Consider the following 14,864-nt stretch of genomic DNA (forward strand, 5'->3'; position numbering starts at 1 on the left):
TTTGTGAAAGAACCAAGGGTCATGATTCAAGAGAAACCTACAATCTTTTAAGGATTGAAAGGAGATCAAGAAAAAACCATGGTCTAACAAATCCACTGAAGGAGCTACCAAATACTCCAAGATTTTCAACACTGGGCCAATAAATCCTCCAATGAAGGGCGCTTCCCTAAATTAAAAAAAATGAGAGATTTGGAACCCACATCTTCTGATATTTCATTAATAGCTCTGTTAGAAATGTGTAGATATAAAGGGCCATATGCCATTGTAACCACACTATCTCCAATGGAAAAGGCACAAGAAGAAACTTGTCCTAAAATCAAAGTTGGTGGTTTGGGGGAAAGTGAGGTATTTGTCACATTCATAGTTGAGGAGAAAACCCAGATGTAGAGGAAACCCAACCCAACAATCCTTTAAAATAGGGTCATAGAGCAACATGTTCTTTTTGCAATATTCGTTGCATTGATGAAATGAGTTTGTAGAATTACAACAAGCTTTGGAAACCCCAGGTTCAAGGGAAACCACATATGAGGGCAAAGAAAAATCAAGAACTTGATACTTTGCATTCTTTTAGGATAGGGAATAGTGCATGAAAGCCTTCCCAAGTGGGTTGAAGGCTAAACCTCCATGCTCTAAAGCCTACTAACCCTTTACCTTGGCATCCAAACCACTTGCATTAGGCTGCAAAGAAAACCTTCTTGTCACACACCTAGCCTCCACGAAACCTACATAATATCTTCCAAATGGTCATTGCTTATGTGAATGTGAGACACTGGTCTAGTTTTTTGAGTGTGGAGGCTTGTATGCCTCCTACTCTATGCAAACAACAAGCCTCCCAGTGATGCCAAAACTCTCTGCCCTCACATTCTCCAATCCCTAGCCTACTCACCCTCCATCATTGCTAATAAAAACAAACTTTCATGATTATGCAATGTTGGTAAAATAAATGTAGGAACATTTCATTTGGGCTTAAAATAAACTTAAATTTTTATTTTTTATGTGTTTGGGTAGCCTTGTCCTATGTTGGGCAGCCTTGTGTTACCCAAAATTGGCCCAAGATTGCCCAATATTGGTTTTACTCTTTTTGGGTAGCCTTGTAATCAATGGGGTGACCCATACCTTATTTTGGTGACCCTATAACATATTGGGGAGGCCTTTTTGTAACTAGCAAAAGTTGAGTTATGGACACTTTGAATAGGTGACTTCATTAAAAAACAAGCAACCTTGCCTTGTGTTGGGGTGGTGATGTTCCCCATACAAAAACTAGAGAGTAAATCCTTCATATCTAAGGTAGTTGGGGGTATTTATACTTCATTGCTATGGCTAAATGATTTTTATACCTCTTAGTTTTCCCATAACCCCTATTTTTGTCATCTAATTGAGTAGTATTAGCTTAGACATGTTTCGTTGGTGTTAGTTTCTTATTGCAAGGTGTGTTTTGGGTGTGGATTGGAGGTTGATGATTTCATCATCCCATCCTTGTGTGGTCTTGTGAGACAACACAATCATTATTTTGTAATCTATTGTCTTTTGGATGTAGTTCCTCCTCTCTCATTGATTTGTCATGGTTGTTTTGTCCAACAATTGTTAATCTTTTGTTGTTGTTGTTGCCTTGCGTATGCAATTGTGAGGTTGATCTCATTACCTTGTCATCCATGTCATAATATTTCTTGCAATACTTATGTGCTCATTGTGGTGTGATAGCAACAGGTTGTTCTTGTATCTTCAATATTGTTGTCCATGGAACTTCAAAATAAAGAAGTTCCATTAGTTTTTGCCTTGGTCCTTCACAAGAGACATTACATCTTCCATAATCATTTACATGCATATCAAATGTTCTTAAGTACCATCGCACAATGCCATAAAATATTTGCTACGTTAAACAACCTCATAATAGTTATTGTCAATAAAAAATTATAAAAAGTTTGAATTTAGATGTAAAATCTTAAAATTCATTGAATATTTAGACATTTCTCAAAATTAACTAAGATCAATCTTGAATAATATAGAAATGATTCATAAAATTAAATTATGATCTTAAAATATCTCGTTAATTGGCTTTCTCAAGTAGATCTAGAATAGAAGTTGGGGAAAGGGGAAATAAGGGTAGGAGTTGTGTGACAAAAGCCAGAGAAAGGTTGGGTTACGGTGAACTTCGACGGGGTGTCAAGGGGTAAACTAGGGCCTTTTGGGGCTAGATTTGTTGCTCTGGATTGGAAAGGTGATATCCTGGCTATTGGGGCTAGGAGATTGGTGGATGACATGAACAAGGAAGCAGAGGTGTAGGTAGCATTGTGGGGGGTGAGGATGGCACAATGTCTATCAATTCCTTATTGCATTTGGAGGGTGACTCACAAATAATTGTCAATGCAATTATGAAAGGTGAGACAACTTCATTGAAAATCAACAAATACATCCAATTAATTAAAATAGAATTAGAAACCTTCCATTCCTGTCAAATCTATCATGTATTAAGAGAAGGCAATGATCTGGCTGATGCACTTTCCAAATCGGCTACATTATTGCATGAGGTGGGCAGGGAAGGCGTTTGGGAGGATTATTGAGGAGTGGAGTTGGGCGATGTGTGATTTGTATGCCACTGAGGGAGAAAGACTTAATGATCATTAAATGTGGATTTGATAAGGGGTGATGTGGTGCATTTTAAATGCAAGGGTGGGATACTGTTTTGTATTTCCCAGTTTGAGGTGTGCAGAGGAAGCAATTGAGATTGTGATGTGGGGGGGGGGTGACTAGGAGAGCAACAGTTAGCGATCATGGAGGCAATTTTTTTGCTTCATTCCATTAAACAACAATTTGCCTTTTTCGGCAAGATTTTTGAGAAAAGGCTCAAGGGTATGTTTAATTTTGATGACCCCATTTTCTTGCAGATTCTGGAGTTGTTGCTAGGTGAGGAGTACTTGAGGTTGGAGTTTCATTACAAAATGAATGCCGATATTATCTCCACAGTAGTTGTGTGGGGGCTAGTTTTTGGTTCAAAGGAGGAAGTGGTGTGGGTGGCACAAGCATGTGTCCTTGATCATTCTCTGTGTGGGATGACCTCTATCATGGTGAGAGCATGGGGGCTTTACTAACAAGGCAATATTATATCACGTGCATTCATATTGGGGGGTTTAATATCCAAAAAATGAGGGTACAATATATTGCGTATCGGTAAAAATAGGGTTTTAAAAAAATTTGGGCAATGAAAAAATACAATATTTGGCGAAAATAGGGGGGCTTTTAATTCAGGTTGTGTATTGGGAGGGGGTGACAAAAAAAGAGTTTAGGGCAATATTATTTGAAAATAGGGGGATTCTTTAGTATGCCATGAACGCATGTGCTATAACCCAGGTTCATGAAGTGAAGCCCCTGTGGGTGAGAGTGGAAGTGGGTAAAGGTCTGCGATGAAAGTTTGGAGAAGGCATAATACAAGATGGAAATGATGTGATGTTCAGGCCCTTCATCCTTTGGAATGATGGAGCTAATCGTGAGGCTCAGAAGGAGGAGACATATGTGGGTTGGGAGACTTTGAAGGACTTTGTCTGTGAGAAGGAAGTATAGCTACGGTTGGTGCGGGAGGCAAAGCGGAACGATGTAGAGAAGAAAACAAAATTTGCTCCAAACGATTTTTGGGTCAATGGACTAGGTAAAAAGAAGAAAAGATTGTAACTTTGTTTCAGTTTCCATTTTGTACTATGGTGGAAGGTCGTTGAGCCTATTTTTTGTTTAAATTTTGTACAATGTAATTGTGGCAGTAAAGCTACATTTTGGTGGTGGTTGGATAATGGTCTGTAGGTGGGCAAGGCATTAATTTCATGTGTAGGGTTATGGCTAGCGGTAAGGCGTATTGATTTGAGTGATATAGATGTTAGTAGTTTTTTCTTGATTAGAAATTGATACAAGAATTAATCCTTGATTTTGATATCTTTTATGTATTAAATTACTTTTATATTAATAAAAAATATTCACAATTACCGATAAAAAAATATAATCTCAAAATAGAAAATGAATATTTAAAAATAAATACAAATAAAATAAATAACTACAAATAAAAACTGAATTGTAAACCAAATTCAATTAAAAAATAATTTATTTACCAATATAATAATATATTAAGACGTTCTCAACATACAACACAAAACTAAACAGTAAATGGCACGGTGCTAATTCGACCATGACAAAATCATCACAAATAGGGACTCCGGTATTCATTACCAGGTTGCTATAAAGCTTTCGGAAATAAAATCATCTGTCGGATGCATTAGAAGCGGTGTTACGAAGAAATTTTGCTCCGAATTTGGTAACTTAGGTATTGAAATTTTGACGAAGAAGAACTTCAAACATGAATTTTCATTTTGTACCAATCGATCCGTAACTGCTTATTCAACAATGGAAACAAGCGGGGGACTGAGCTTAAGGGTGCTGACTAGGCCTTCGTCTTCATCCACACCCGTCGATTCCTCGCCTTCAATTCCTTCCACGCCACCACAATCGTCATTTTCATCACTACAATCCCCTCCACCTGTAAATGGTGTCGTTGTAGTGGGTGTGGTGGGAAGAAGCCAGGATGATGTTACCCACTTGCTCAACAGGCTTCTGGATGCCCACATATTCGGCTCTGGAAATAGAGACCGGGATCTGTTTGACCTTGATCAAGAAGCCGCGCCAGAAGAGGACGAGGATGAAAATGAAAAAGAAAATGGTATTAAGGATAAAAAATTCAGGTTTAAGGCTTCAGCCAGAAGGATCAGAGCAGCTTGGAGTAATAAGAAGAGAATCAGTTATTATTTGGATGAGGAGAAGGGGGTTGTTTATGTTCAATACGCATGGGGCACTCCTCATTTGGATTTGTTGATGGAGGATTTCAGTTCACAGGATTACCCATCTATTTTGGATAGGCACGAAGCAGATGATCTATGTGGACTTCTGGTCATGTTTTCTGTAAGTCTTTTAGTCTCTAGTTTGTCTCCGTTTTGGATACTTTATTTTTTGGTTCCCTTGGTAAAGTTGTCTTAACCTTATTTTTGAATGCTCATTGTTTACTTTGGGATTAAATTGTTTAATATTTCGAGCCTGGTAAAGTTTTCATGGAGATAGTGTTTTTACACTGTTAAATTGTGTGATGCTTAATCAGGATTCAACTGCATAGTTTTGACTCAATCTGTATAGTAGGCGGTGTGTTTGCTTGGTAAAGTTTTTTATATTTCAAGGTAGAGCTGCTCTTATGCTTATTAATGATGGGTAAAGCATGAGTTCTCCTTTTATGCTGTGTCTGGTAGGCTTGGATCAAGTCTTCTACGATATGATTGTTCGAACAAAACCTTGCCTTGTGTCTGCTATAATAATTGGATACCTTATTTTGGTGAAGACGATTTTAACCCCGGTCACACTCTTGGTGGTGCTTAATATCACTGCAGCACAATCCCTTGAGCAACTGTTAAGTCTGTCGCAAATTTCTTTGTAAACTGGGAAAACACTTACACCCACGTTGATACACTTTGAAGCTTTGAATGATGTTGATCTGGAATTAAATTCTGTTGCCAATTAGGTGAATGTTTTCATGGGTATTCTAATTAGATTTTAAAATTTTCGTAGAATTTGACACTTGTAATTAATGTTAGTAATAATCATAAGGCGAGGGGATCCAGTTAACACACATGCAACTTGAGCCTTTGTTAGGAGTGGGATGGGAGGAGGGGAATGGAGCATTTGTTAGCAGCTGGGAGGAAAAAAACATTTATTAGTAAGGGGGAGAAGCAGTGAACATATCTGCCAATTTGAGCTTTTCATCCTTTGCCACTTGCCTCATTGGTTGAGCTTTTGGAGCATGCAATGCCTTATATGTCACCTTTATCTAACAATTCTTGGCAAGTTGGGATTAGCCAATTACAATCCACTCATATGTTTATGTCAAGCTCTAATGGCAGAGTCGGCGAGTACTTGCTACTTTTTTTATGTAGTCAGTACTTGCCCTTTTTCTTGCAAGTTTTTGTCAAAAACTCCACGAGTCCATGGTAAAACTCATTGGATATGACAGGGATGTGGGACATGCCTGGGATGTGAAAAAATACTGAAAGTCTCTGGTTTTTTTGCTTATAATACCCAACACACTTCTCTCACTTCCTCACACAGCATTCCTGCATATATTTGAGCTAATTGCAAGGGTAGGTCAGTGAATTTTTTTTTTTTTTAAAAGAATTTAGGCTCATTTTAGCTGCTAAAATCTAGCATGTAGATTGTAAACAATTTATAATTTCATACTATACAATTTAACTTCCAAAATTTTTGATTTATGAGCATTTTATTGTTCATTTATACTGATTTTTTGAATGAAATAATTTTTTTGCTATATAGGAATTATTTTGCCGTTCTTTTTTTGAGAATAAAATCATTAGGTTATAGTGAATTTATGCTGATTTATGGTAATATACGTTGATTTTTTTAATTTAAAAATTAAATACGTTGTACTTTGTACTTTGTACTTGTATCTTAGATACAATTTTCAGATAGAGAACCCTTGGCCTTTGGATCAAGCTCCCACTCCCCTTGGATTAAGCTCAGCCCAGTCGATACCAGTTAATGGAACTTGTCCTCATGGAGCTATATTGGACATATGCTGTATAGGTCCCAACACATGGGACAATCATTTGCATAAGATGGTAGAACCTATATCATGGAGGCATCAGTTGCCTCGAACACCATCTTGCAAGGATTACTTATTGTGATGCCAAGCCTTGTGACAAAACCATGAAGAGATAAAATGAGAGATGAAAGCACACCTTGCATTGATGGAAAAGAAAAAACTATAGAGGGAGAAGACAAGAGCAGCCATAGCAACATCGATAGTTAGTGCTCACAGTTCTCAACTGCAAGCAGAAGTGGATGAGAATATAACATTCAAAGGCATGCTTTATTCTTGGTCCATGCATACGAAGCATATCGACATCTGCTTCATTTAGGACACCACATAGCTCTTTTGTATCTAGAAACATACTTGGAGCACAATTGTCATTGGAAGGTACAATTTGTAACAAGGATGGGTATTCAGAAGCCAATAAAACATGCACCAGTTTTTGGTATTTTGACATCGTTCCCTTCAATGTGGCGAACAACTCGTACTAGGAGAATTTGATATTTGCTTTGACATTTGTAGGAAAAGACAAGAAGGCACCCTCTTGAAAAGACTTAAGTGGGAAGTTGCTTATGGATGCAGTTGGAGATGCAAAGTTGGTTGTCGAAGAGCAAAGGAAGCAATGGCGTATGTATGGCTGCACTATTCTTGTAGATGGGTGGACAGATGGAAAGAATTGCACCCTTATCAATATTTTGAAGTTAGTTGATGCCTTTGACAAAGTAAAAAATGTAGAAACTTTGAGTCTCATGTTGATGGAAGTTGTCTTAGAGGTGGGCTTAGAGAATATAGTGCAAATTAGAATTGATAATATAGTAGCATATGTGGTAGCTGAGAGTTTGCTCCAAGATAGGCATCAGCCACTCTTTTGGATCCCTTGCACAACACATTGCCTTTGCTTTTTTTGGAGGACATAGGCAAAATTGACTGGATGAGATCAGTTGTAGAAGATGCAAGAAACATGACAAAATTTATCTATAATCACCCTTGGGTTCTTAGTTGGATGAGAGATCACACCAAAGGCAAAGAGCTGGTGCATTTAGGTGTCACAAGGTTTGCAATAATCTTCCTAATATTGCAAAGCATTATTGTTTTTTGACTTATTTGAAACAATTTTTGGCGAGTCAACCATGGGTAGACTCATCATATTCAAAGAAGCTTGAAGGAGAGAGGATCCCATGGGTAGTCTTTGATAATCTTTTTGCACAAAGAGAACCTCAAAATTTCAATTTAACATTTAAATTGAATCTTTGATGCTAAATTTTAAAAGTATTTACTTATATTATATGTTTATTATTGTAATTTGTTTGCATTTGAAGGTGTTAGGGCTCTTGGTTAGAGTTTAGCACTTGTTAGGATGGGATTAAAATCCAGTGGGGTACACGTTTATGAGGCCATGGATAAAGCCAAAGAGTCCATCCAAAAGTATTATAGGGGAGACAACTTAAATTCGATTTCATTTGGGATCATTGATTGGAGGTGGAACAATCAACTCCCATTTATGTAGCTAAGTACTTCTTCAACCTTGGTTTTTTCTGTTTGGGTAGCTTTGCAAATCCTAACGGAGGGTTTGTGGAGGTCGTCATGACATGCAGTGAGAGAATGACACGTATTGAGGAGAGAGACATCATTGTTTAGGAATTGTAGAATTACAAGAGTGGTAGGGGAGAAGCTCTTTTCTTCGACACTAGCTGTACAAGGAAGAACCACTTATTCACAAGATAACAAAAATTGGAGTCTTTACATGCATCTTACAAGTTATAAATTTCAAATTTACTATTGATAATATATGATTTGCTTACTAACTCATGAATATTTTATTTTGTAGGTTTTTGGTTGAGAGAATGGGGTTTAAATATTTTAAATCTTCAAAGATTAGCCCTCCGCATTTTGTTTTGACCTTGTAGTGCTTGTTCTTGTGAGTGTAACTGAAACTGATTTGAGGCTATTCACATGAAGAATTAGATTAAATTAACTTAAAAATGCTTTAATGACCTTGTCTTTTTACAATGCAATCTTTGACTTCACACAAGAAAGACATAGTACAAATCAAAGGCTATCATTGATTTGGATGACATGGATCATCATAGCCATTAAATAGGGCTAGTTGAGGAGACCTCCTTTTTTATTGTAGATGAGATTTTTTCTTTTGAGAGGCAGGCAATGAAGGATGTGGCTGCATTAGGAGGAGTTGTCGGCTTGTCATGGGATGACATTGATGAGCCATTGGAGGAGTCATTGCAATTTACCAGCAAGATGGAAATTGAGCTGAAGCCAAAAACACAACCTTCTATGTTGAGTGAGGAGCTGCATTAGAGTGCAAGGATTATAACTTCTCCCCAAGTCTTCATTAGATTAGGGAAGAGGAAGATGCATAGTGTTTTAATATGCAATTAATGAATAATGATGATTACAAATGGAATCATCATAGAGTCATAATAGTTGCCAGTTAATTATTGTATCAGGATTTTGCATGATGATGCAATTTTGCATTCAAATGAATCAAATTTAATAGAAACACTTTTGTACTCATTTACAAACTCATTGGTAACATTGTCATTGAATTTGCAAAAGATTTTTTTTTTTTTTTTTAAAGAAACTTAAGCAGTTTTTTAAATCGCTGAGCTTTTTGCCGAGTAGCGAATTTTGGGCGAATATTGGAGCCGTTGAAGTTTTGCCAAGTTAAGAGTTTGTCAACTATGATGTCAAATAGGTTAAGGCATTCATGTTATTCTAATTTTTGTGGTTTTTGGTTATCTCCAAGATGATCTCAATGATTAGTCATTACACTAATTACACACTTCTTCATTTATGTTGGTAATTATTAGTTCCTGCCATAGGTAGGAATGCCATCTAACTTTTTAATTAGTTCAAACAATCATTATATAGAATTAAAAATTTTGAGCAACAATTCTATAGTCTATAATTACTGTTTTCATTTAATAATTTAAAAAATGTCACTTATCTTTTTCTCTATTGGTTCATGTTGGGAATAGTCATTTCAAAAATCAAATTTTTTATATTATTAAAATTTTGTCAATTCAATTTAATGACTTGAATGACATATAAAATATATTATACATCATCATAAAAGTACAATGTTGACTTTAACATTATGTTGTCTCCTTGAATGACATTTGTGATGTCATTCATATCTATCCAATTAAATATACATTTAAAAAAAAATCTTAAACACTATGTAATTTATAAAATACCTGGCTATTTTAAGTATTGTCTATGCAACGGTTATCTTTTTACAATTGATCATATTTAATGTTTTGATTGTTTTTTAATACTTTGTTATTTTTCATGTATCTATTATTTGTCTAATATACAATACATTATTATTGTATAAAAATAAATAGATACAAATATTTTAAATATATGTATAATAACTCTAATTAATGACAACTTTTTTTTTTTGGATAGATAATGGGCCATTGGCCGAATAATTTTATTAATTAAAAGAAGAGTTACATAATTTACAACCTGATTTAGTGTGGGCATTGGGAGGAAAGAATCGAGTGAAGAAAACCTCCGATCTTGCCCAAGGAAATTTATTCTTGGATTTATACAAAACAATTACAAAAAGTGGCAAATTGCCAATAAGGAGCTATACATTTGAGAAATCGCTTTAATTACATCGTTTCTGCTTAGAGCAGGGTATAGAAGACTTTGCCAAGTCGGAGCCATAACATCCTAAGCCCGATTTAATCCAACTACTTGCAAATACGGATTTGCCTTCCAAACTATTGTTCTCATCACACGGTTAGCAAACCACTCCATAATAAATCAATTTCCAGTTCAATCCAAACTTAAGAGAATCTAAAGAACATGTCGGAAATATAGATCCATAACAAACATGTGAGTGCCTATCAAGAAATACCAAACCCTACCACTCGTCTGAGCCGGGCTTGTGATTTCCTATCTACCCGAGCATTGAAAACAGAACAAAAGAGTTCCTTGCCAACTTCATCATAGTCAATATCTACCATGAGTAGAAGAAAATGGAAAGAGACGCCCAAAATATAGCTAAACAAATCTAAGATTATATAGATCTCCTAACAACGATACAATTAGCATTGCAGGGCCGAGAAGAAAGAGAGGAAAAGTGGAATAGTTTCGTTAATCTACAGAGTAAAGACTGCTAGTTACGTAAATGCCGGAGATCAATATACCTTAACATGCAGCTTGAACGAAAGAAAATAGAAATGCTAATCTGTAGTAGAGGAAAGATATACATATCATTGAAAAAGGAAAGAACTACAAGCAGTATTAAAAGAGGCAATGGATAAACTAGATATGTATATGTGAATATTTTGGAAAACAGAGAATATAAAATATATATATATATCAATATATATATATTCAATAGGAACTAAATATATATATATTTATATACATATAAATGCATGAATATATATAAGATACATATAAAACAGAAGACAAAAGCTAGAAAAGTAAACAAAGCAAATATTCCCAAGAGAATATCTAATCCACCACTCCGTCAGGCAATATTTCTTTGCTTACCTACTCCAAAGGCTATTCTGCAGGAAACTAGGTCAGATTAGTATAACTATATCATATATATCATCCATTAAAATAGTAACATATCTTGTCCTAATCACAGAACAAAAGACACTATAATAGGTTTTAGCTTCAGTAGTCCGTCTGCTTAAGGGCTAATAAAACAAGTCTGTCCTATATATACCATCCTTTAAACACCAAAAAACGAAGAAAATTTGGCCCATTAGTTCAAATGTAGTTTCCTACATACATCAAACCTCCATATCTAGCCTCTAATCAAGAGGAAACACAAAAGACCTAACTCATGCCTTAGAATTCTGTGGAAGTGAGCTTCCCCTTCTTCCGAAGCTTGCCCTCCTCACTTTCTACATAAACGGAGGGTTCACCTTGGCTTAACGTGGAGGCATTTGGGATCTCCTCTTCCCCTAACTCAACTTCAATTCCTTCCTCCTTCAAGTAGATGGCGAACCATTTCTTGCAAACCGGCCGCTGAATGTCTAGAAGCCACATCAGAAAGTTGAGATTGCGTTGCATGACCGGCCTCCTTGTTGCAAATTCGCCCTCATCTTCAACCTCCAGGATTGGAAATCTCGGCAGTGGTTTGTTTTTCCACATAAACCTATCATAATGCTTTGGTTTTGGCACGGTAAGATCATTTGCCACATTAACTACACCCTATCCAATTCTCCCAAAAGGTCCTTCTTGAACACTTTACGACATACTTTTTTCACCACCTCTTTGTCATGCTTGAAATGCATAGTAACCGCTAGAAACATGGTTGCTATATCCAAGTTAGCCCTAGTCCTATCCTCATTATTGATATACTCTTCCCCTAGAGTTTCCCTAACTGCCCTAATAACCAGATCATGAGGAAAAACAAGGATGCCTTTCAGCCTATCGTCCTTAATTTCTCCTGAGAATGCCATTTGTCTTTTCAAACCTCTCAACCTCAATGGTGTATCCATACTGCAATTTTCTATGACAAACTCTTAACCAAGACTCAACTAAGGCTCAAGGAATTCACATTCCGCTAGAACTAAAGTATTTCTTACTCTTAAATAGAACAATTTGAGAAAAATTTGCTGCCTCTACAATCGTGCGAACTAAATTCGCAATAAAAAATCCTACCACTTCACAATAAAAGCCTGCGAAGTAAGCGTCCTTTCCCATCTAGTTTAATGCGAAGTGTCAAATGAATAGATGTGCGAGACAGATATACTTAGGTTAATAATGACGATATCTTCCTCCAAAATCATTCCTAGGTAAGCCGACGGCTCAAATTGTCACCAACTAAGCTCTACTAACCCCGGTACTAAAGGCAATCATTGAGAGGCTGCTAGAGAGGTGCACGTTTAACAATAACCGAGATCAATCAAAGCTTATTAAAGTTCATGGACATATATAAATATATTAAAACATTTATCCTAAGTAGAGTGAGCGAGTATAACTAACCGAAGGCAAAAACTTCATATCTTATCGAGCTGCTCGAAAAATTCATTAAGATAACAGCATAGGCTTAATGATATCACAAAATCATAGGCAAATGACTAATGTAACTAGGAAGAAAGGGCGGACAAAAACTAATGTATATAAGTATTTTAAGAGCTAGAGTAGGTTTTAAATAAGGATATATATAAAAGATACAAAAGAAGGATAAATATATATACTTATATAAATATACATTAAAAAGACAAATAAAAAAAGAACAAAGATGGGTAAATATACATATATGTATGTTTACCGATATATATACAAATACATATATATATACATATATACATATATATGTATATATCGATATATATACAAATACATATATATATACATACATATATATGTATATACATACATATATATGTATATACATACATATATACATATACATATATACATATATACATATACATGTACATATATACATATATATATATATATACATATACACATACACATGTATATATATATATATATATATATATATATATATATATATATACACATGTATACTCAAAAAAAAGGCAGGCATAAATGTTAGCTTCTGTTCTACCTCAAGATGAAATTTAATGGTGAAACCAAAATAGGGTAAAGCCTAAAAACTTAGATAGAAAGCTGTATAGGTATATATTATATCTTGAAAACACAAAATAAGAAGCAGCAAGCTAAAGAAAGAAGGAAGGGAAAGCTAGAACTAAGGACTAATATCTATACATGTATAAATAAGAATATACATATACATATACATATACATATACATATACATATACATATGAGAATCCATTATTTGAAAGATCGCTAAAAGAGAAGGGTGAGAAAAGAAATCTAACAATGCTACGCATGAATAAATTGACCTCAAGGACATTACATTTGAACCACTGTAGAAGATCCCTACAAACTAACAGACAGATTAACCAACACCTACTCTTTCCTCCCAAATAACATCAACTCCTTGATTAGCCAAGGAATCTGCTGTCAGATTGCCTTCCCTATAGATGTGGTTAACTATGGAATACTTAAAATGTTTTAAAAGCTCCGTGGCTCTTAAAACCAAGTTGTTCAATCTCCAATTTGGTGTCTTGCCTGATCTTAAAGCATTGATAGTTAATGTCGAGTCCCCTTCAATTTCCAATCTCTCGATACCTAAGTCTTTGCAGAGTAAAAGACCTTCGGTAAGTGACTCTAATTCTGCCTCATTATTCGTGGAGATCCCTATAGGTTTAGAAAATCTTGCTACAACCGATCCATCCCATAAATGAATCATACCCCCTATCCTTGCAATACTTGGGTTGCCTCTCGAGGCCCCATCAAAGTTGAGTTTAAACCACCCTTTGGCCGGAGGAGATCACTTGCAAATTTTCCTAAGATATGCAGTTTTGTTTCCACCAGAACCATGAAAGGGGGGGATGATGAGACCTAGCCAATTTTTCCTACTTTTCTCATCCCTTGGAGTAAATGGAAAGTTATTGAAGTTCCCACTATTTAATTTGCAATTAGCGACTTCGATTATAGAAGCCTCAACTTTGTTCCAAAGTTCTTCTGGTGGCATAGACATATCTTTAAAGATTCTCCTATTCCTCTCCTTCCGTATGTCCCATAAGAGGATCGATGGGGAGATGATCCATAGTAAACCATAAAGACTCGACCTAAGGTAGGTTGGCCAACCTAACAAGAGTTCTATCAGATGATTGGGGAGAGCTGTGAACCAATTTAGTTTGTTGATTAACCTCATCCAACATACATTAGTGAAATTGCAATTGAGTAACAAATGATCAACTGATTCTTCAGCACTGAGGCATAGGGGACACCTGCTAGGACCAGCATAGCCTAACTTCTAAAACCAATCCGTAGTCAAAATTCTTTTCTGCATTGCTGCCCATAAGAAAAGCCTCGCTTTTAGAAGGCATAGTTTGTCCCAGCATAAGGAAATAGGTAACTCTGTTTTGTTAGGGTAGAGTCTGTTACAAAGGAAATTATACCCATCCTTGACCTTGTATTCTCCAGAAGGGGACTTGGACCAAATGAGGGTATCATCTTTATTACCGAGCGTTATCTTTCTTTGGTCTAAAATTTCCTTGAGTTTATTATTTCCCTCTTTTTGTAATGCCAAATCAACTAGAGATTTCCACCTCCAACCTAGCATTGGATCCTCCGGATGACTGACAATGTAGTTAGCCACATATCTACCAACCTTTGTCTCCAATGTATCTTTTAA

The 14,864-nt window shown here is 35.8% G+C and overlaps 1 protein-coding gene across 6 annotated transcripts in view; it reads left to right on the forward strand.

Annotated features, from left to right (window-relative positions):
* The first annotated feature begins 4,151 nt into the window (after window positions 1-4,151).
* The window catches only part of LOC131075755 (uncharacterized), a 102,577-nt gene continuing 91,864 nt past the window's right edge, over window positions 4,152-14,864 (forward strand). For all 6 annotated transcript variants that reach the window (XM_059217105.1, XM_058012639.2, XM_058012640.2 and 3 more), the window contains exon 1: window positions 4,152-4,938. In XM_059217105.1, coding sequence (XP_059073088.1) covers window positions 4,387-4,938 — 552 coding nt within the window. In that variant the 5' untranslated portion in view covers window positions 4,152-4,386. The remainder of the gene's footprint in view (window positions 4,939-14,864) is intronic.

Source organism: Cryptomeria japonica, chromosome 1, assembly GCF_030272615.1.
Source record: "Cryptomeria japonica chromosome 1, Sugi_1.0, whole genome shotgun sequence".
NCBI lineage: Eukaryota > Viridiplantae > Streptophyta > Pinopsida > Cupressales > Cupressaceae > Cryptomeria > Cryptomeria japonica.